Source organism: Pelophylax lessonae (assembly GCF_965119305.1).
Source record: "Pelophylax lessonae genome assembly, chromosome: 4".
In the NCBI taxonomy this organism is placed as follows: Eukaryota; Metazoa; Chordata; class Amphibia; order Anura; family Ranidae; genus Pelophylax; species Pelophylax lessonae.
In genome coordinates, this window is record NC_138771.1 from 288,098,680 (window position 1) to 288,122,683 (window position 24,004).

The 24,004-nt window shown below is 41.5% G+C and overlaps 1 protein-coding gene across 2 annotated transcripts in view; it reads right to left on the reverse strand.

The window, feature by feature from the left end:
* Positions 1-24,004, reverse strand: part of METTL25 (methyltransferase like 25) — a 370,840-nt gene that overhangs the window by 162,028 nt on the left and 184,808 nt on the right. For both annotated transcript variants that reach the window (XM_082253366.1, XM_082253365.1), the window contains exons 5-6: positions 9,047-9,679; positions 2,740-2,884 (exon numbers count right to left, since the gene is read on the reverse strand). In XM_082253366.1, the coding sequence (XP_082109492.1) occupies positions 2,740-2,884; positions 9,047-9,679 (778 nt within the window). The remainder of the gene's footprint in view (positions 1-2,739; positions 2,885-9,046; positions 9,680-24,004) is intronic.

Consider the following 24,004-nt stretch of genomic DNA (forward strand, 5'->3'; position numbering starts at 1 on the left):
ACTGCATCAGTCCCTAAGCATTTTGGGCAAATGGAATGGATTTGCAGGGCAGATTCTATTCTCTCCTATGAGAAACTCATCAACACCATTATTATACATCTTGCTACTGCTAGAATGTAGTAATACTTTTCCCTACATTTCAGATCTGCATCATTGCTCCTTGTGTACCTTTTTATAATTAAAGCGGTTGTAGAGGTATTTTTTATTTATTTTTTTAATAACATCTCTATACTTACCTGCTTTGTGTAATGGAAGTGGCCCCAAACCTCCTCTTCTCAAGTCCCCCGTCGGTGTTCCTTACTCCTCCTCTTTATCCAGTGCCCCCATGGGAAGCCTCTTCCCATGGGGGCACTTATGTGTGCTTGCTCCTTAACCCCACTGCTACATCCATTGACACAGATAGCGGGACTCAGCCCCACCCCCCGATTCCTCGTTACTGGCTTTGATTGACAGCAGCAATTCCTGGTGCCCCAGCAAAGTCAGTGAGACCTGAAAGTGAGAGGAGAGAAGAGCTGCAGACATGCACAGCACTGGATCGAATGAAGGGCACGGGTAAGTAAAATGAGGGGTTGGGGTGGGGGAGATACTGATGCCGAAACATTTTTTACCTTAACGCAAAGAATGCATTAAGGTAAAAAAAAGTTTAGGCTTTAGAACCACTTTAATACAGACCCTTGTCTGAAAGTCAAATTTAAATGGATTAGGAAAATATCTAAGCTACTCAGGTTAGAAAGTGGACAGTAAAATCCAAATACTTTTAACCACTTAAGCCCCAGAGGATTTGGCTGCTCAAAGACCAAGCCCTATTTTGCGTTTCGGCACTGCGTGACTTTAACGGACAATTGCGCGGTCGTGTGATGCTGTACCCAAATTAAATTGACGTCCTTATTTTCCCACAAACAGAGCCTTCTTTTGGGGGTATTTGATCACCTGTGCGATTTTTATTTTTTGCGCTATAAACAAAAAAAGAGCGACAATTTTGAAAAAATAAATTTTTAAAAAATTTTTTATATGAAATTCCACAAAAAAAATAAAAATCTAATTTTTTTTAACATTTAAGGCCAATTTTCTGCTACATATTTTTGGTAAAAAAAAAATCGCAATAAGAGTATTTTGATTGGTTTGCGCAAAAGTTATTGCGTTTACTAACTACGGGAAAGATTTATGTCATTTTCATTGTTTTTTTTAAAATAGTAATGGCGGCGATCTGCGATTTTTTTTGCGGGACTGCGACATCGCGGCGGACAGATCCTGACTGACATTTTTGACACTTTTGGGAGTACCAGTGACATTACTACAGTAATCTATAAATATAAATATGCACTGTTACTGTAAAAATGACACTGGCAGGGAAGGGGTTAACTTTACTGGTGATCAAGGAGTTAAGTATGTCCCTAGGGGCGTGATTCTAACTTTGGGGGGGGGGGGCTGGCTTGTGATGTAATCATAGAGACATACTATCCTACATAGCAGGATCACATAGCCTCTGTGATTACTTTAGTGAGAATGACAGACGGCTGTGTTTACATCAGCCGTCTGTCTTTCTTCCTCTCCTGCGGGAGATCGCAAGTGGCCGGCTCCCCAGGGAACGAGCGGGAGTGCGCTGGCGGCGGCGTGCGCTCGCCCCCTACAGGCCCGTGGGCGAGCGACGTAGTACTACGTCACTTTGACTATAAGTGGCTGAGTGCCACAGTAAATAGTCGTTAGGCGGTCGGCAAGTGGTTCAAAAACAATCCTGACTTTTTATGACAGGAGAGACTTCATATGTCTGTCATAACTGCTTCTTCCCAGCTTGACAGCATACCTTTTTCTAAAAGTTTGCCCTGCACAAATGTACATGAGTTATGTCATCCCGGTCTGGCCTTTCAAGATGAATGAAGTCTCCAAAACCAGGAGAAGCCCAGGTGAATACGCGAGTCACTAAATGTAGAACGGCTGCATTGCTGGAGAAACATACTTTCCAAAGCAAGTTTGCCAATATGTACAAATATGTTGAATATATTTGCACATTATAGGAAAAGCTCCCAAAAATGTGGGGAGGGGGCTCAAAAACATGGTTTCGTTCGAACTCAAGCAGACATTTATAACATATGAATTCCAAAATGTGTTATATTTTGGAGTACGTTTTCATACAACTACTAACCGCAATAACTATCGCTACAAGACAACTACTACTACAAAAATAGTTTAAAGCTAAACTCCAGGCAGATATAAAACACAAATGAACACAGCTCTATATTCATGAATACATTAGTAAATGATTTTTTAAATGCAAAATACTTGCATTTTTCATAGTAACTTCTTACTATCCCCTGTACGGCAAAGATTAGAGTAGGATACGGAGGAGCAGGACTGGAATACAATCAAGTGCGCTGCATGCAAATATGTTGACAAGAAACATGGTGACAGGAAAAGAGAGCAGAGTGAGCAAAGAGAAGGCCTAATCAGTCTGCGTTGCATCCTTCACTGTCCAGAAGTGTCTTCCTCCTGGCTGTGCGTTAGTGCTGTGTAAATGTGAGAACTAGATGTACAGAGATACAAATCCTTTGGCAGGTAAAACATTTTCTATGTGTGTGTTAGATCTGAGTATTTAGCTGTTTGCCTGGAGTTCAGTTTTAGGAAGAACCATCTTCTGTAACACTTCATGAAGTATGACATATAAAGGACATAACATTTTGACAGGTGAATGGAAACAAAATACATTTTTAAAGTAATATCAGGAAAAAAACATTGCCATACCTTCTCGATTATCAAACTCTTCTGACAGAAAATGATAACAGCAACCAACACTGCACACAGCTTTAACTTCTGGTTTTGCAACAAAAATACGCAATGTATTCGGAGCAAGATCCCCACATGTATGCAAGCCAACCATAATGGATTCCTAGAAAAAGAAAGCAACGGCACTTTTAGGAAAGAATGCACACCACATTAAAAATAATGGCCCCAAAAACCGCTGTTGTGTGTTTTTTTAATAAACTGTTGCTTGGTAACAATGAACCTTCCCCAGCGGTAAAATCGTGGGGTGGGTTGGAGGGTCGCCTATATATATATATATATGTATATACTGTATATATATATATAAAATGTGATAAGGAAGGATGTTGCTAACCCTTTATGTAATGTGGCAGCACCTAGAACTCCTAGGACATAGGAGAAAATGTGAGATATTGAAAAAAACGAGTGCGCTCAAAATTAAATAAAGCATAAACCAAATGCTGATAGCTAGAAAATGAGATTAGGGGTCATAATAAACCTTTTAGGTGAAGTCCATAAACTTTAAACAAATATACAGTATAGTGAATAAATGACCACTTGAAGAGTGCAGACACAATAACGAGCAAGAGTTCATATTATTATACAGGATTTATATAGCGCCAACAGTTTGCGCAGCGCTTTACAATGTGAAGGAAGACAATACAGTTACAATACAGTTCAAAACAGGAGGAACTAGAGGGCCCTGCTCGTTAGAGCTTACAATCTAGAAGGGAGGGTCAAGTGAAACAAAAGTCAATAACTGTGGGGGGATGGGTTTATGGAGAAAAGAAGGTGCATTTGTTAGGGGTTGGTAGGATAGGCTTCTCTGAAGAGGAGGGTTTTCAGAGATCGCCTAAAAGCTAATAGAGTGGGGGATAATCGGACAGATAAGGGTAAGGAGTTCCATAGGATTGGAGAGGCTCTGGAAAAGTCCTGGAGGCGAGCATGGGAGGAGGTGATGAGTGAGCTAGAGAGCAGGAGGTTTTGAGAAGAACGAAGAGAGCGATTAGGTTGGTATTTTGAGATGAGGCTGGTGATGTAGCTGGGGGCTAGGCTGTGGATTGCTTTGTAAGATGTTGTAAGTATTTTGAATTTAATTCGTTGGGTGAGCGGAAGCCAGTGGAGGGCTTGACAGAGAGGAGCGGCGGACACTGAGCGATTGGTGAGGTGGATGAGTCTGGCGGCAGCATTCATGATGGATTGAAGGGGGGATAGCCTGTGTAGAGGTAAGCCAATGAGAAGGGAATTGCAGTAGTCGAGGCGCGAGATGACCAGGGAGTGAACTAGGAGTTTTGTTGTGTCTTTGGTTAGAAAGGGGCGTATTTTGGAGATGTTGCGGAGGCTGAGGCAGCAAGATTTGGAGAGCGATTGGATGTGGGGTTTGAAGGAGAGTTCAGAGTCCAGGACAACACCTAAGACCTTGGCATGTGGGGATGGGCTGATGGTAATGCCATTGATATTGACGGAGAAATCAGGGGAAGGGGTACGCGGTGGAGGAAAAATTATAAGTTCGGTTTTGGATGGATTTAGTTTGAGGAAGTGGTGAGACATCCAGACTGATATATCTGATAGTAAATTAGTGATGCGTGAGGAGACTGAGGGAGAGAGCTGAGGAGTGGATAGGTAGATTTGGGTATCGTCAGCGTAGAGGTGGTATTGGAAGCTGTGGGAGGCTATCAACTGACCTAGAGAGGAGGTGTAGATTGAAAATAGGAGGGGTCCAAGAACAGAGCCTTGGGGGACTCCAACAGAGAAGGGAAGAGAAGAGGAGGAAGTAGAATTGTAGGTAACGCTGAAGGTGCGGTTAGATAAGTAAGAAGATAACCAGTGAAGAGTACAGTCACGGAGACCAAAGGCATGGAGTTTTTTGAGGAGGAGGGGATGGTCAACCGTATCAAAGGCAGCAGAAAGGTCTGGAAATAGGAGTACAGAATAGTGTCCATTGGTTTTGGCCGTTAGCAGATCGTTTGTCAGCTTTAGGAGTGCAGTTTCAGTGGAGTGTTGAGGCCAAAATCCAGACTGAAGAGGATCAAGGAGGCTATTCTCGGCAAGGTGGTCGCACAGATATATGTATATCAGTTGCAAGTGATATAAATGTGAATGGAGAAAAGGAGAAAAAGACCCAGACTATGGAAGCAAGAGGGAAACGCTGTTCACTGCCAGAAAAGTGATAACCAGACAATGGATGAATGCCTACCCTCCTGAGTTCACCACCTGCCGATTCATGTCGTTATTATGTCTTCAGTCATATAAGTGTATCTTTTACCCATTGCCTTTATCTGGTCACGTGGTGTTGCATGCAATATCGATTTCCGTAGTCACCTTGAGGATAGAAATTGCCTATGGTAGTCGACTTTGAAGACTTTATTCACATTTATATCACTTACAAATTATATATATATATATATATATATATATTTATATATATATATATATATATATGAAATCTTGCACGTTATTGTGTCTGCACTCTTCAAGTGGTCATTTATTCACTATATATTTGTTTGACGTTTATGGACTTCACCTAAAAGGTTTATTATGACCTCCTAATCTCATTTACTAGCTATCAGCATTTGCTTTATGCTTTATTCAATTTTGAGCGCACTCATTTTTTTCAATATTATAAATATATATATATATACAGTGCATTGCGAAAGTATTCAGCACCCTTGAACTTTTCGACCTTTTGCCACATTTCAGGCTTCAGACATAAAGATATAAAACTGTAATTTTTTTTGAAGAATCAACAACAAGTGGGACACAATCATGAAGTGGAACAAAATTTATTGGATATTTCAAACTTTGTTAACAAATAGAAAAATAATAAAATTGGGCGTGCAAAATTATTCAGCCCCTTTACTTTCAGTGCAGCAAACTCTCTCCAGAAGTTCAGTGAGGATCTCTGAATGATCCAATGTTGACCTAAATGACTAATGATGATAAATAGAATCCACCTGTGTGTAATCAAGTCTCCGTATAAATGCACCTGCACTGTGATAGTCTCAGAGGTCCGTTTAAAGCGCAGAGAGCTTCATGAAGAACAAGAAACACACCAGGCAGGTCCGAGATACTGTTGTGGAGAAGTTTAAAGCCAGATTTGGATACAAAAAAGATTTCCCAAGCTTTAAACATCCCAAGGAACACTGTGCAAGTGATAATATTGAAATTGAAAGGAGTATCAGACCACTGCAAATCTACGAAGACCTGGCCGTCCCTCTAAACTTTCAGCTCATACAAGGAGAAGACTGATCAGAGATGCAGCCAAGTGGCCCATGATCACTCTGGATGAACTGCAGAGATCTACAGCTGAGGTGGGAGACTCTGTCCATTGGACAACAATCAGTCATATACTGCACAAATCTGGCCTTTATGGAAGAGTGGCAAGAAGAAAGCCATTTCTTAAAGATATACATAAAAAGTGTTGTTTAAAGTATGCCACAAGTCACCTGGGAGACACACCAAACATGTGGAAGGTGCTCTGGTCAGATGAAACCAAAAATCAAACTTTTTGGCAACACTGCAAAACGTTATGTTTGGCGTAAAAGCAACACAGCTCATCACCCTGAACACACCATCTCCACTGTCAAACATGGTGGTGGCAGCATCATGGTTTGGGCCTGCTTTTCTTCAGATGGTTGGAAGATGGTTAAAATTGATGGGAAGATGGATGGAGCCAAATACAGGACCATTCTGGAAGAAAACCTGATGGAGTCTGCAAAAGACCTGAGACTGGGACGGAGATTTGTCTTCCAACAAGACAATGATCCAAAACATAAAGCAAAATCTACAATGGAATGGTTCACAAATAAACATATTCAGGTGTTAGAATGGCCAAGTCAAAGTCCAGACCGGAATCCAATCGAGAATCTGTGGAAAGAACTGAAAACTGCTGTTCACAAACTCTCTCCATCCAACCTCACTGAGCTCGAGCTGTTTTGAAAGCAGGAATGGACAAAAATTTCAGTCTCTCGATGTGCAAAACTGATAGAGACATACCCCAAGCGACTTACAGCTGTAATCGCAGCAAAAGGTGGCACTACAAAGAATTAACTTAAGGGGGCTGAATAATTTTGCACGCCCAATTTTTCAGTTTTTTATTTGTTAAAAAAGTTTGAAATATCCAATTAATTTCGTTCCACTTCATGATTGTGTCCTACTTGTTGATTCTTCACAAAAAATTACAGTTTTATATCTTTATGTTTGAAGCCTGAAATGTGGCAAAAGGTCGAAAAGTTCAAGAGGGCCGAATACTTTCGCAAAGCACTGTATATATAGTAGTCTAGTTGTTTTATTAATAAGTGATGTGCTAGGAATCATTTTTATTTTTCATTTGTTCCTATGTTGCCCTAGCACATCACTTGTTTATTATTAATTATAAATGGTCCTGCCTGGTGTTTGTGCAACGTGCATGTGCAACGGCACCTATCTTGTGAGTATAATATGCTTTTTCGCTTTGTTCAACTTCTTCTGCATTGATCTTTTTTTAAGCAGGAGCTACTTCAGGATAGCTTCATTTAAGCCAGGATATAGTATTTTTTGCTTTCTTGGTGGACTATTATAATTTGTTCATTTTGTGATCTATCATTAACTTCTATGTTGCATGTGTCTGTTTTAGCCTTGGTCTGTGTGATGTCATCACTAGGGGGTGTTGTTGGTGGGTGGGACTTTGGGTTTATTAGTCTGTTCACTTGCATGTTTTAGTGTCTTGAGAAAGATGGACTGAGCTCCATTGAAACACCCACAAGAAAACTAGTTGTGTTGATTTATCTCTGCTGAAAAACCTGTGAGTGCCTTTCTTGGATTTGTATGGATCATTTTGTTAGTGAGCACCTGGTCATTTATCCCACACACAAAGTGGGACTATATATATATATATATATAAATATATATATATATACATATATATATATTTAAATACTGTATGTTTTTTTTTCTACTCAGTTGACAGTAGATTGTAGCCATTTGAAAGAACAGTAAGATGGGTAACAGCAAATACAATGACTGCTCAAAAAAATTAAAGGAACGCCTTGAAAACACATCAGATCTCAACGGGGAAAAATATCATGCTGGATATCTATACTGATATGGACTGGGTAGTGTGTTAGGAACAAAAGGATGCCACATCATTTGCTGGAAAGGAACAACATTAACCTACAGAGGGCTGAAATCAAAAATCAAAGTGAAAAAATGATGCAGCAGGCTAGTCCATTTTGCCTAAATTTCATTGTAGCAACTCAAAATGGTACTTAGTAGTTTGTATGGCCCTCACATGCTTGTGAGCATGCCTGACAACATCTGGGCATGCTCTTAATGAGACAACGGATGGTGATGGTGTCCTGGGGTATTTCCTCCCAGATCTGGACCAGGAAATCACTGAGCTCCTGAACAGACTGAGGTGCAACCTAGTGGCGTTGAATGGACCAACACATAATGTCCCAGAGGTGTTCTATTGGCTTTAGGTCAGGCGAGCATGGGGGCAATTCATTCATCACTTCCTTCATCCTCCAGGAACTGGCTGCAAACTCTTGCCACATGAGGCCGGGCATTGTCGTGCGCCAGGAGGAACCCAGGACCCACTGCACCAGCATAGGGTCTGACAATGGGTCAGAGGATTAAATCTCAATACCTAATGGCAGTCATTGTGCCATTGTCTAGCCTGTAGAGAGAGAGAGAAACTGATTAACAACTCCCTCTGCTACTTAACTGACCAGATCAATATCCCAGGATTTTAATTGACATGATGCTATACTCTGATAAAAAAGTGTTCCTTTAATGTTTTTGAGCAGTGTATAATTGAGCATGTCTGAGTGCTAGACTTTTCAAAAAAAAAAAGATTGCCATTTGATGGTAAGGTTACCTAAGAATTTCATACCACTGTATAATAACTATGATTAACTATACACATTTTTTTCTAAGAATATAAATTGTATCCAACAAAATAATAGTTTTATCTATAATCAACCCACCCCCAAAAAATAATAATAATTTACGCTCACTGCTTTACCCTGATGTTTCTTAATATAAAACATATATCAATATTCCAGGAGAGATTTATGCAGCAACTAGACAATTTTGATAAAGTCTGAAAATGATAACAGACAGTAAAAGTGAACATGAAAGAACACCAGAGCAAATTCTAAGGCAAATCCATTAAAATTATAAAAGGGAAAAGACAAAAGAAAAAAGAAATATCCCCCTGCACCGTGAAATGAATTAAGGTCTGCATTCTGAATGTCACAGACGAATGACAGCTGTTTACACATGTAAAGAAAGATGAAAGGAAGATAACCTCCAGATCAGCAATTATGTCATGGAGCTCCGTCTCTGCAGTGACATAGGAAGTAAGGGGTGAATAAACATGTGATTCTTTCAGATTTTTGGCCTTTATGTTCTCCATTTTCCGTCTTTCTTTTTCTTGGAGACTAAGGGCTTTGCAAACATTTTCAGACAAGGAGGGCAACTCTACAGCCCCTGTGGGCAAAACATCCAAAAACGAACAAGTGTTACACGAGGGATCCACCGTGTCTGCATTCTGTACCGGATGAAAAGTGTGGCTGCAGTCTTTCTGGTTTGGCCACTCAGAAGAGCAAGAATTAACACTCATTTTGTCTGCGGAGTTTAAAATAGATGGTCCTTTCAATATTAAATCATCCTCCCTCCGTTTTGAAACATCTTCATCAGCATTTGTATCAGGACAATGATTTGTTGGCAATAAATATTCTCCCTTTTGGTCAGATTTTTGTGCTTTTGAAGTGGTTCTGGAATTTGTTTTATAGACTTGCCAATATTTTTTCAATTTCCGGTTTCTCTTGTTAGCTCCATCTGTATTGGTATGAGAAGAGTCAATCCCATAAACTTTTAGGCCATAACGCATGGATAAATATGAGCTTAAATAACCTTTTCCAGCTCCCAAATCTATAACCTGCGAAGAAAAGCAAAAATTTCCTGTAAATAAATTACCAGCACAGCAACCCTATGTATAACTAGCTTAAGGGGAAACTAAAGTGAATTTTCAATTAGTGTATATTTTGAGTAATTATTTGAGCATTTGTATGTTACATAATTATAAAATGTTTACAGTCTTGCTCCATGCATACGTATGCTTTTGAATCAAAGAGGTCTCACACTGTAGGAAGTTCTCAGTGGCTCAGTAGATTTAGGTAACATACTGTACAGGTAACATTTGTAATAAGTCTGCTTACCTCCGAAAAAACTAGCAAAGCACAAATTTGTACACGATAAGCAAATATGGCAGCCTCTGTGTGAATATACATTATATATATATATATATATATATATATATATATATATATATATATAAACTAAATACTACACAATTTAAAGAAATATTAAAGTCTTTTTTTTTTTTATCTAAAAATAACAAACGAGTTATACTTACCTCCTACTGCAGGGATCCTCAAACTACGGCCCTCCAGCTGTTGCGTAACTACACATCCCATGAGGCATTGTAAAACCCTGACATGCCCAGACTTGACTAGGCATGATGGGAATTGTAGTTCCTGAACAACTGGAGGGCCATAGTTTGAAGACCCCTGTCCTACTCTGTGCAGTTAGTTTTGCAGAGAGCAGCTTGGATCCTCCTCTTCTCGGGTCTCTAGCTAGCGGTCCTGGCCCCTCCCTCCTGCCGAGTGACCGCACAGCAAGCGTCATGCTATGGAGGCACCCCAGCCGAGCCACTGCTCTGTGTGTCCATTCAGACACAGAGTCATGGTCCGGCCCCACCCCCCTCCCCTCATTGGCTAACTGACTTTGATTGACCCCCAATGGCACCTGCCTCCTGGACAGCCCAGACTCTCGTCCAACATCGCTGGATTGAGATGGGGCTCAGGTATTAGGGGGGCTGCTGCACACAGAAGGTTTTTTTATCTTAATGCATAGAATGCATTAAGATAAAAAAAAATTGTCTGCCTTTATAACCACTTTAATGACTTCAAATGATGGTTTCAACAGTAAAGAAAAGGTGACTTGAAAACCTCACCTCATCTTTTATACGAATCAGACATTCCATATGTTCTATAAGTTGCAGCAATTAATTCCAATCAAACTAGTTTTGGGATGCTGTACCTTGTATTCCTAGGGTTACTTGTAATTTTAACCACTTGACCTCCAGAAGGTTTTAACTGCAATTGCTCAGCCATGCAACACGGTACGCAAATTATTATTTTTTTTTTTCCACACAAATTGAGCTTTCTTTTGGTGGTATTTAATCACCGCTTGTTTTTTTAAAAACATATAACATATATATGTGAAAAAGAAAAGTGCGCTGGTCCGTGATAAAGCTGCTACCAGAAAAATAATGAATAAATAGTGTAAATATGGGTGGTGCGCTAAATCCAAATAAATATGAACAAGTCAATGTACATAAATCAATGTGACCAAAATCATAATCATAAAGTCCCAAATTCAAAGTGATGAAACTCTTCAAATTATATGTTCTGGTGATACAAAGTAAAGATGACTAATGGTGATAGGTTCAAATGGTGACTTTGAAATCCCTCCACCTGGTGAAATTCCTCCTTACCGGACGGATATGAAGTAAGTGCAAATTGTGAAATGTTTCAAAAAACCGATTTCTTGTGACCACTTGTGGAGGCCCCTCCTCCCCCAGCATTCAGAGCTTTCATCCTCCGCGCCTGAAATTGGCTGGACAGGGCAGGAAGGATTCAGCCGCAGGATGGATGGATGGTGTCAGCGCCAGTTCCTGGACTTGAAGCACATTTGTGAGGTCAGGGCTTCTCATCCAACATCTGTGCCTGTTATAGCTGCGATGGAGGCAGTTGGATCATCCCCATGAGTTTGCAGAGTGCTGTCTATATACCGTTCCGGTAAGAGCCCATTTTGGCTATTGCATGCACGGTGAAGAGCACTATTTCTTTTTTGTGTGGTCACAAGAAATCGGTTTTTTGAAACATTTCACAATTTGCACTTACTTCATATCCGTCCGGTAAGGAGGAATTTCACCAAGTGGAGGGATTTCAAAGTCACCATTTGAACCTATCACCATTAGTCATCTTTACTTTGTATCACCAGAACATATAATTTGAAGAGTTTCATCACTTTGAATTTGGGACTTTATGATTTTGGTCACATTGATTTATGTACATTGATTTGTTCATATTTATTTGGATTTAGCGCACCACCCATATTTACACTATATAACATATATAAACAAAAAAAAAAAAAATGCAGAAAAACAGGTTTTTTTTTTTTCTGTTATAAAATTTTGAAAATAACCTTTCTTTGTAAACTTAGGCCAAAATGTATTCTGCTTCATTTCTATGGTAAAAAATAACCCAAATCAGTCTATATTTTTTTATAGTCTGTGTGAAACTTTTGGAGTCTACAAACTATGGTATACATATTTAAAAACTGATGAATCCTGATGTACTGATGGCCTATTTCATTTCTTGAGGCCCTAAAATGCCAGGATAGTATACCCCCCAAATAATGACTTCTTTTTGCAATGTAGACACTACAAGTTATTTAGTAAGAGGCATGATGAGTTTTTTTGAAGCTGTAATATTTTGTCACTTTTTTTGGAAAAAAAAGAAAATAAATAAAAAAAATTTCTTTTTTTCACATACTATTACCAGTGCAGCATGACTCGTGTGGTGGTGATTAGGGATACTGACTGGTGACTGTATGTTAAAAAAAGGAAGGATTTGCCCCCTTAATGACTAGGCCATTTTTTGCGATTCGGCACTGCATTATTTTAACAGAAAATTGCACAGTCTTGCGACGCTGTACCAAAATAAAATTAATGTCCTTTTTCTCCCACAAATTGAGCTTTCTTATGGTGGTATTTGATCACCTGTGCGATTTTTATTTTTTGCGCTATAAACAAAAAAAGAGTGACATTTCTGAAAAAAAAAAAAAACAATATATATATTTCACATTCTGTTATATAACATTTCCCCTAAAAAATTAGGAATCACATTTTTTCATCCTTTTAGGATTTGTGAAATGATCATAGAGACCTGTGATCCTATATAGCAGGATCACAGGCACTCTGCGATCATTTCAGAGAGGACAGTCAGCTGGGTTTACAACAGCTGACCGTTTTTCTCTCTCAGTGGGGATCGATCGCGGGTGCCTGGCGGCAATTGGTGCCGCTGGTCCGTGCATCGCCTTCCCAGCTGCCTTTTGGGGGCGGGAGCATGCCGCCGAGGCGCACGGTCGCCCCCCAGTACCACGCGTGCGACCAACGTACGGCTACGTCAGTTCATGCAGGAGAGGCTGCCTGCCGCAATAAATCTGCGGCGGGCGGTCTTAATGTGGTTACATTTTTTATTCATTTTCTATTTTAAGTTTTTTTTTCTTTTTAAGTTTTTTTTTTTTAGACCTACAACGCTGGACTCCTCCCCTTCTGGGCGGCGCTCGCGCGCCGCCGGAAGCTCGCTCCCGCTGTGTTCAGTCACAGCGGGAGTCGGCCCAGCGGAGGAGCAGCGGCGATCACCGTCGCTCTTCCCCGATCGTCGGGGAATCGAGTCTGGAGATCCGCCTGCTTGTGTCAAAAATGTCAGTCAAGGGTCCGATCTGTCCGCCGCAATGTCGCAGTCCCGCAAAAAAAAAATTGCAATCGCAGCCATTACTCGTTAAAAAAAAAAAAACACCAAAAATGACAGAAATCTTTCCCTTAGTTGGTAAACGCAATAACTTTTGCGCAAACCAATCAAAATACGCTTATTGTGATTTTTTTTTACCAAACATAGGTAGCAGAAAACAAATTGGCCAAAAATTTCAAAAAAATTAGATTTTTACATTTTTTTGGGGGGAATTTCATATAAAAAAAAATGTGAAAAATGTTATTTTTTCAAAATTTACGCTCTTTTTTTTGTTTATAGCGCAAAAAGTAAAAATCACACAGGTGATCAAATACCACCAAAAGAAAGCTCTGTTTGTGGGAAAAAAGGACGTAAATTTTGTTTGGGTACGGCGTCGCACGACCGCGAAATTGTCAGTTAAAGTCGCACAGTGCCGAATCGCAAAAAGTGATCTGGACGTAAGACAGGAAAATCCTCCGGTGGTAAAGTGGTAACTACCCCACACACTGAAAGAGTTGGCAATTTTATGTTTTATATAAGTGGTACAGATAAAGTCCTTTATGTAGTTTCTAGGGTTCTATTTGTGGAATGTATTGTCAGGATGTGGTACTGGACAAACATTGTCCCTATTTAGAGGGTTCCTTATTGGCCCCTCCTCCCACTCATTGTTTTTCTATAATTTTAATGGTAAGTTTATTTTACCAGTGAGAGACAGAAAACCAACACAAATATCCATAAAAACCCATTTAAAAAAAATTACAAATTGATTTGCATTTTAATGAGTGAAATAAGTATTTGATCCCCTAATAATCAGCAAGATTTTTGGCTCTCAGGTGTCTTCTATACAGGTAGCAAGCTGAGATTAAGAGCACTCTCTTAAAGAGAATGCTCCTAATCACAGATTGTTACCTGTGTAAAAGACACCTGTCCACAGAAGCAATTAATCATTCAGATTCCAATCTCTCCACCATTGCCAAGACCAAAGAGCTGTCCAAGGATGTCAGGGACAAGATTGCAGGCCTACACAAGGCTGGAATGGGCTACAAGACCATTGTCATGCAGCTTGGTGAGAGGGTGACAACAGCTGGTGCCATTAGTTGCAAATGGAAGAAACACAAAATACCTGTCAATCTCCCTTGGTCTGGGACTTCACGCAAGATCTCACCTCATGGAGTTTAAGTGATCATGCGAACAGTGAGGAATCTGCCCAGAATTACATGGGGGAATCTTGTCAATGATCCCGCAAGGTCCCCCTGCTCATGAAAGCACATGTACAGGCCCTTCTGAAGTGTGCTTATGAACATCTGAATGATTCAGAAGAGAATTGGGTGAAAGTGTTGTGGGCAGATGAGACCAAAATCAAGCTCTTTGGCATCAGCTCAACTCTCCGTGTTTGACCACAAGAACACCATCCCAATTGTCAAACATGGAAGTGGAAACATTATGCTTTGGGGGTGTTTTTCTGCTAAGGGGACAGGACAACTTTACCGCATCAAAGGAACGTTGGCCGGGGCCATGTACTATCAAATCTTGTCAAAGGAAGAAAAATGCTGACTATGACCCTAAGAACACCATCCCTACAGTCAAGCATGGAGGTGGAAACATATGCTTTGGGGCTATTTCTCTGCTAAAGGTACAGACTGATTTTGCTGCATTGAGGGGCCAATAGATGGGGCGAAGTATTGTAAAATCTTGGATGAGAACCTTCTCTCAGCCAGAACACTAAAGATGGGTCGTGGATGGGTCTTCAAGCATGACAATGTACCAAAACATACTGCCAAGGCAACAAAGGACTGGCTCAAGAAGAAGCGCATTAAGGTCATGGAGTGGCCTAGCCAGTCTCCAGACCTTAATCCTATAGAGAATTTATGGAGGGAGCTGAAACTTCGAGTTTCCAAATGGCAGCCAAAAAACTTTAAGGATTTAGAGAAGATCTGTAAAAAAGAGTGGACGAAAATCCCTCCTGAGATGTGTGCAAACCTGGTCACTAACTACAAGAAACGTCTTACCTCTGTGCTTGCCAACAAGGGTTTCTCCGCCAAGTACTAAGTCATGTTTTGCTTGGGGATTAAATGCTTATTTTACTCACTGAACTGCAACTCAATTTATAAACTGCTGCCAGGCTTATCCACCTTAACAACTGCTCAGTGTCTGCCACCCCTCTCCTTTTTTCCCTACACTAGCCCCCCGATTGCCCAGTGATTTAAATTCAAAATACTAACCACAACATACAAAGCCATTCACCCAAACTGTCCTCTTCGCTCCTCTAAAGGCCTCCTATGCTCAAGCTCCCTTGTTTCTTCCTCCCGTGCTCATCTCCAGGATTTCTCCAGAGTTTCTCCCATCCTCTGGAACGCTCTACCTCAACCTGTCCTGCTATCTACTTCTCTAGCTGCCTTCAGGCAATCCCTGAAAACTCATCTTTTCAGGTAAGCCTATCACTCCTCCAGCTAATCTTTTACCTCTTCCATCAGCTCATTCCCCACAGTTACAACCTCTTGTAACACCTGCCCCAACCTATTAGATTGAAAGCTCTTCTGAGCAGGGCCCTCTTAATCCTCTTGTATTTTATTGTATTGTTACTGTATTGTCTCCCTTTTATAATGTAAAGCACTGCATAAACTGTTGGCGCTACATAAATTCTGTGTTATAAGAATATTAATAATAATAACATTTGTATCGTGTTTTGTCTGTATTTTTTGTTTAAAGTATTTTGTCTCCATCATTTAAAATACTCCTATGATAAAAATTATAGACCCTTCATTTCTTTGTAAGTGGGCAAACTTACAAAACCTTGAGGGGATCAAATACTTATTTTCCCAACTGTGCTCCAGAAAACCATCATAAGTGAAGTTTAAGGTTACAGCTATTTGCTTTATGCATTCTATAAGCAGGGGATCACTTTCAGAAGTGGTAAAATCCCTATTAATTAAAGTCATAAAAATGGGGTAAAAGGCAGGACCTGCAAGAGAAAACAGCATTCCAGAAATGTCTCCCAATTGCTTATCAGTTTGTTCCTTAAAGTGGTAGTAAAGTCCAATTTTTAACTTGTACCTACCAATAAGGCTATAATAAGGCTTACCTGTAGGTACAGTGAACACCTTCTAAACTTGTACTGCATAGGTGATTAAGGGACAGCATACCTGTGCCTTACCTTCAGAACTCTGTAGTAAAGGAAGGACTCCCTGGAGCTGCACATTGGTGCTGTCCCTATACCAGATGTATGAATGGCAACCTCAGCCTGGACTCTGACCAGGCAACATCCCCAACGTGTTTCACCCTGCCCAATGGAGTTTAGTCATGGGAATGAAGATGCCAGGCATGTGGGGGAGTATTTATGCATCATTGGCCATCATTCAAATGTGCAGAGGATTAACAAGTGTGTGTAGTGAGAATGTGTGTAAAAGAATGTTGGAGAATGCTAGTTTATAGTTAAAAGGTATAGGTTGATAGATCCCCTAAGGCTGTGAATTAAATAGAAAAAATAAAAAGTGCAAAAAAAAAAAAAAAAAAAAAAAAGATAATGAAGTAAAAAAATAATGATCCCAAGCTGAAAGTAAAACAATATCGAATGACCAAAATGCAGATATGAAAAGATGAAAAAAGGCTAATTCTCCCTCCCTGAACCCAAAAAAGTATATTCTTTATTGTTTTATCATATTAAAACCACTAAGGAAGGAAATAATTTGAAAAATTAATGGCACGATGAATAGAAATTTTATGGGATCTCCAAAGAAGAACACACTCGTGGTGAAATAAAATGATCACGAGTAAAGTAGGTGTAAATATATCTAATAAATGTCTATGTAGGAAAGAAGACAAGGATAAGTATATATTATTCATAGTCATGAGTGATTAGAGATGCACATGCTGGGAGATACCATATTTCCAATGGTGTAGGCCTTTCTGGCAATGTATCTGACCCCTTGTTCTAAAATAGCCCTATAGATGTCATCACTGTATAGAGTGGGGAGATGTCTAGCTATAATGCGCCATATCTTGAAATTGTGAGATATAGTTGGTAGAAAACACTGGTAAGTTGGGTAATCAGGTTTGTTGTGAAGGCTGATTGGATAATAGGTTAGTTCTATTTAAATGTCTAACTAAGAGGCAAACCTTTTTGACTTGTGATCTATGGTAGCCACATTCACAAAGTCTTTGTTCTAAGGACAGGGATTCTTTGTTGTAGTCCATCAAGTGGGAACAATTTCGTCCTAATCGGACAAATTGTCCCAGGGGTATCGCTTTGATGGTATGGGAAGTTTTGACAGCTTTTTGGAAGTGGTCTTCCTTTACGCACATGTAGTGACCACTCCTCCTTGAATGGATCCAGTTAAAGTGATTAAGCCACCGCAATTTCAAATCCCCAGACCGGTAAAGCGGCGACCTGATGTCTCACAGCGGGTGATCATGAAACTCCAGGTAAGTAGGACCAGGGGGATGAGGAAGGGGGTCCAGATTTTCTGTAAAGGTGAACTTACCCTTTAAGCCACAGCAATGATGAAACACACATTATTAAGGCAGAATATGTGAAAGGTTATTAGAAATATTTTTTTTAAGGAAGATGGCAAATGAGCTATCCCCAACTTTCTCCAAATTGTCTTATTTGTGGACACAGGAGTTGAAATTGATAATTGATCCTGTCAAATAGCTAGTACATCTAAAACCAAAAATGTTATTTTTTTTTTTTTTTTCGTTTTGTAAAGTATAGGGAATGGTTTAAACCCCTGTTAGTTACATCTATCTGTGTCCAATTTAGCAAAATTCCCCTTCAGTTCCTGTTGACACAAATGGAAGTAAGAGCATATCTATCCAAAGTGTTGAAAAATATCTTGTCCTGTTCTGGTGACAACTCAGAGGCTCCATGCACACAGGGAGTCATAAAAACGAGCTCCAAAGCTGTTTCTTGACGCCGGGAAAAAGCAGCTGTAAAAACATGCTTTCAGTAGCTTTTTCCATTAGCGTTATTGCACGTTTGGCCACGTAGCTCTTAGCAGCGTTTTTTCTGCCTCCATTCAAAATGGTTCCCTATGGGAGCCTATTCACTTGAATGGAAGTCGCACCGCAAGTCGGATCAGGATGATCCGACTTGCGCTGTGAGAATCTTGAGGGGGAACTCCACGCCAAAATGGGGAAAAAAATGGTGTGGAGTTCCCCCCCAGGTTCCAAACCAGGCCCTTCGGGTCATGCAACTGTATCCGAGCATGCAGCCCGGCAGGCCAGGAAAGGGGAGGGGACGAGCGAGCGCCCCCCCCCCTGGACCATACCAGGCCACACGCCCTCAACATGGGGGGGTGTGGGTGCTTTGGGTCAGGGGGGGCCCCCCACCATCCCCACAACCCTGGCCGGTGGTTTTGGGGGTCTGCGGGCAGGGGGCTCATCGGAATCTGGAAGCCCCCTTTAACAAGGGGGCCCCCCAGATCCCGGACCCCTCCCTATGTGAATGGGTATGGGGTACACTGTACCCCTACCCATTCACCCCATAAAAGGCAGTGTGTGTAAATAACGACAAGAGACGTTTTGAAAAGTTTATTAAAAATCTTCATCTGTTCTTCTCCGCTCCGGTCTTCTCCTCTCTTCTGGTCTTCTCCCCTCTGCTCTTCTGCCCTCCGCTCTTCTGTCCTCCGCTCTTCTGCTCTTTTGCCTTCCTCCGGTCCTCCTCCGACGCTGTCACCGGTGATTATGCCGGTCTCCGGTCTCTGCAGCTTATTATATAGTCATTAGGGGCGGGGCCTCCGATGATGTCACCGGGAGGCCATGCCCCCTTATGTCACCGATGTCGGTGACATAAGGGGGCGGGGCCTCACTGATGGCTATATAACAAGCTGCAGAGACCGGAGACCGGCATAATCACCGGTGACAGCGTCGGAGGAGGACCAGAGGAAGAAGACCAGAGGAAGAAGAAGACCAGAGGAGGCAAAAGACCAGAGGAGGCAAAAGAGCAGAAGAGCAAAAGAGCAGAAGAGCAAAAGAGCAGAAGAGCAGAAGAGCGGAGGGCAGAAGACCAGAAGAGAGGAGAAGACCAGAAGAGAGGAGAAGACCGGAAGAGAGGGAAGACCGGAGGAGAGGAGAAGACCGGAGTGGAGAAGAACAGATGAAGATTTTTAATAAACTTTTCAAAACGTCTCTTGTCGTTATTTACACACACTGCCTTTTATGGGGTGAATGGGTAGGGGTACAGTGTACCCCATACCCATTCACATAGGGAGGGGTCCGGGATCTGGGGGGCCCCCTTGTTAAAGGGGGCTTCCAGATTCCAAAGAGCCCCCTGCCCGCAGACCCCCACAACATCCGGCCAGGTGCCATCAACATGGGGGCAATGTGCTTTGAGGTGGGGTGGTACAGAGCCCCCCCTGCCCCAAAGCACCCACACCCCCCCATGTTGAGGGCGTGTGGCCTGGTATGGTCTAGGGGGGGTGGGGCCGCTCGCTCGTCCCCTCCCCTTTCCTGGCCTGCCGGGCTGCATGCTCGGATAAGGGTCTGGTATGGATTTAGGGGGGGACCCCACGCCGTTTTTTCGGCATGGGGCTACCCTCAAATTCCATACTAGACCCGAAGGGCCTGGTTTGGAACCTGGGGGGGAACCCCACGCCATTTTTTTCCCCACTTTGGCGTGGAGTTCCCCCTCAAGATACTCACAGCGCAAGTCGCACCGCAAGTCGGATCATCCTGATCCGACTTGTGGTGCGACTTCCATTCAAATCAATAGGCTCCCATAGGGAACCATTGATTTTGAATGGAAGAAAAAAAATGTATAACATGGCTTAAAGCACAATAAGCAATGTTATTCAGCCTTTAGCAGCGTCAGACGTGTTTACAGCTTGACGCTGCAGCTCCAGAACGCACAGTTCCTGGGTTTTTTTTGGAGCTGTAAAACGCCTATGCCACTTGGAGCTCTTAAAAGCTCTATGTGTGCATTAAACCATAGAATAACTTGGATGGGCGTTCTGCAGCTGCAAAAAAAAAACGTCTGACGCTGCGAACAGCAGCTCCAAAAACGTCCAGTGTGCATGAGGCCAGAAACTTGAAATTTCCCTCACTTTTAGTTCTGTTGACAGTGGTCAACAAGACACATAGAGTTGGTTAATCTCACCAATGAAAACACATACAGCAAGATAAACCTGACAGTGGTTCTTACATTTAGGGAAGGACTAACATTTTTTGGCCAAAACCTGTTCAGCTAATGTACATATAAACTAGAGTAATATAGTATAGTATTCAATACTGTCAGGATGTTTTTTTAGGAAATCTGCAAGAGGGTCTTTATGCAGACTAATATATAAAACAAGATATACCATCTAAAAAATTCTAGACTAGGCGTTCTCGACCCTGGGTTCCTCCTGGGTTTTCTTAGGGTTTCTTGAGCAATGGCTGATTGATTTCCCCCATGACTTTGCCTGCATAGGTTTAGCACTGATGCAATTTAGCAGAGCCAATGAAAATGTAAATAAACACTGATGTCAGGATTATCTTTAGTGGTCTATAAGTGGACATATTTTACAGTGACCACCAATGTAATTGTCATTCGTTCCACTAATTTCCAATGAAATGGGGTACGTATCCCAATTACTGGTATTTATTCCAGTGCAAGGCAGCCATTATTCTCATTTACAACCCAAACATAAGTAGTCACTAAATTGACCACTGATGTATAGGGCATTGTTCCCAGTGACCACCATTGTAAGAGCTCCCTTTTCCCAATGACAATTTAAAGGGGTTCCTCCAATTTACCACCAATGTAAGGGGCACTACAATGTTCGCTAATGCCAGGGGGCAATTCTTCACAGGAAAGCAATGCAAAAATACACTTCTTCACGTTTCCTTTTCAGTCATTTTTAATTTTTATTTCATATTATTATTAAAAATAACTTTGTCTTGTACAGCATGGGGTGGTACAAAATGATTTGCTCTGAGTCGACAAAGGTGTTATGTATGCCATATTCTTTATTCATTTACTTATTATATCCAAAATGTACTGATCATGCTAAAGAACCTTGTCCTGTAGGTATAATTTTTAGCAGTGGTTCCCTAAGATGTGGACATTATTGCAAGGCATCCTTTGAGGCTGAGAATGGCAGCTCTGTACCACAGTTGCCTAACTAACTGTCACATAGCTCCAGTATACAGTGCAGCGCTTCACTTTTTCCACATTGTGTTGTGTTGCAGTCTTATTCCAAAATGGATTAAATGAATTATTGTCTTCAAAATTCTAAAAACAATACCCGATAATGACACCATGAAAGAAATTTGTTTGAAATCTTTGCAAATTTATTAAAAATAAAAACGGAAAAAATCATATGAACTTAAGTATTTACAGCCTTTGTTCAATACTTTGTTGAAGCACCTTTGGCACCAATTACAGCCTTAAGTCTTTTTGAGTATGATGCTACAAGCTTGGAACACCTATTTTTAGCAGTTTCTCCCATTCTTCTTTGCAGGACCTCTCAAGTTTCATCAGGTTGGATGGGGATCATTGGTATACAACAATTTTCAGATCTCTCCAGAGATGTTTAATTGGGTTCAAGTCTGGGCTCTGGCTGGGCCACTATAGGACATTCACAGAGTTGTCTCGTAGCCCCTACTTTGTTTTCTTGGCTGTGTGCTTAGGGTTGTTGTCCTGATGGAAGATAAACCTTCGCCCCAGTCTGAGGTCCAGAGCGCTCTGGAGCAGTTTTTCATCAAGGATGTCTCTGTACATTGCCACATTCATCTTTACCTCAATACTGACTAGATTCCCAGTTCCTGCTGCCGAAAAACATCCCCACAGCATGATGCTACCACCACCATGCTTTGACTATAGGGATGGTATTGACCAGGTGATAGGGGGTGCCTGGTTGCCTCCAGACATGATCATTGCCATTTAGGCCAGAGTTCAATCTTTGTTTCATCAGACCAGAGAATTTGGTTTCCTTCAGGTGCCCTTCGGCAAACTCCAGGCGGGCTGTCATGTGCATTTTACTGAGTAGTGGCTTCCGCCTCCCCACTCTACCATACGGGCTTGATTGGTGGAGTGCTGCAGAGAATGTTGTTCTTCAGAAGAGTTCTCCTCACTTCACAGAGAAACATTGGAGCTCTGTCAAAGTGACCATCGGGTTTTTGGTCATCTCCCTGACTAAGGCCTTTCTCCTCTGATCACTCAGTTTGGGCGGGCGGCCCACTCTAGGAAGAGTCCTGGTGGTTCCAAACGTATTCCATTTACGGATTATTGAGGCCACTGTGCTCATAGGGACCTTCAATGCTGCTTAATTTTTTCTGTACTCTTCCCCAGAGTTGTGCCTCAATACAATCCTGTCTCGAAGGTCTACAGACAATTTCTTGGTCTTCATGGCTTAGTTTGAGCTCTGACAAGCACTGTTAACTGTGGGACCTTATATAGACAGGTGTGTGCCTTTCCAAATCATGTCCAATCAATTGAATTTACCACAGGTGGACTCAAATCAAGTTGTAGTAACCTCTCAAGGACGATCAGAAGAAACAGGATGTACCTGAGCTCAATTTTGAGTGTCATGGCAAAGGCTGCAAATACTTATGAACATGTGACTTTTTTTGTTTTTAATAAATTTGCAAAGATTTTTATCAATATTCTTTCACATTGTCATTATGTAGAATTTTGAGGAAAATAATGAATTTAATCAATTTTGGAATTAGGGTGTAACAAAACAAAATGTGGAAAAAGTAAAGCGCTATGAATATTTTCCAGATGCACTGTATGTGTGCACAGCTGTCCAAACATCCCACAGCAGTCCTCCTCCAAACATCCTTTAAAACAGAGTTGCAAGGAGCAAAATGTGCTATCCTGTGGGGCACTATGTACTGTGACATAAATGGATTTTTGTAAAATCTTACCGTAAAATCCTTTTCTCTTAGCTCATTGACAGACGTAGTCCTCGGTGATACAGCACCTTCGGGTTATGTTGCCTCCACAGGAGTAGGACTAGACAGGAAATGAAAAATGCTCTGGCCACACCCCAGGGGCAGTCCCCGAGGGTATATCCTCTCTCTCTCTGCCACAGCAAATCAGTTATGTCACAAAAGCAGTGCTTAGAGAATTTAACCCAACCCAACTCAAAAACAGAGGGGCGGGTACTACGTCTGTCAATGAGCTAAGAGAAAAGGATTTTACGGTAAGATTTTACAAAAATCCATTTTTCTCTATCGCTCATTGACAGACGTAGTCCTCGGTGATACAGCACCTTCGGGAAGTCCCAGAGCAGTATCACAAATGAGGGGTGGGAAAATGGAAATCAAATCCAAATCTAGAAGGGCCAACCGGTGCCAACTAGAAGTTTACAATGCTCATCCTTAATGATGAGACTCAACAAAAAAATTTTCAAACAGAAAAAAACCCTCGAGGTAGACCACCGGTCTCCTCAAATTGCGGCCTGCAAAACCTTGCGGCCAAATGAGGCATCCGCCGATGCCATCACATCAATTTTATAAAATTTTGTAAAGGTATGTACCGACGACCAGGTGGCCGCTTTACATACCTGGACCACTGACGCCTGATGGCGAAAGGCCCAGGAAGTACTGAGCGCTCGAGTGAAGTGCGCCCTAACAGGGAACGGAGGATTCCGACCCTTAATAGAATAAGCCTGTACCACCGTCTGACTGATCCATGTAGATATGGTCGTGGCAGACACAGGCAACCCCCTTCAAGGGCTATCCGTGATCACAAAAAGTGA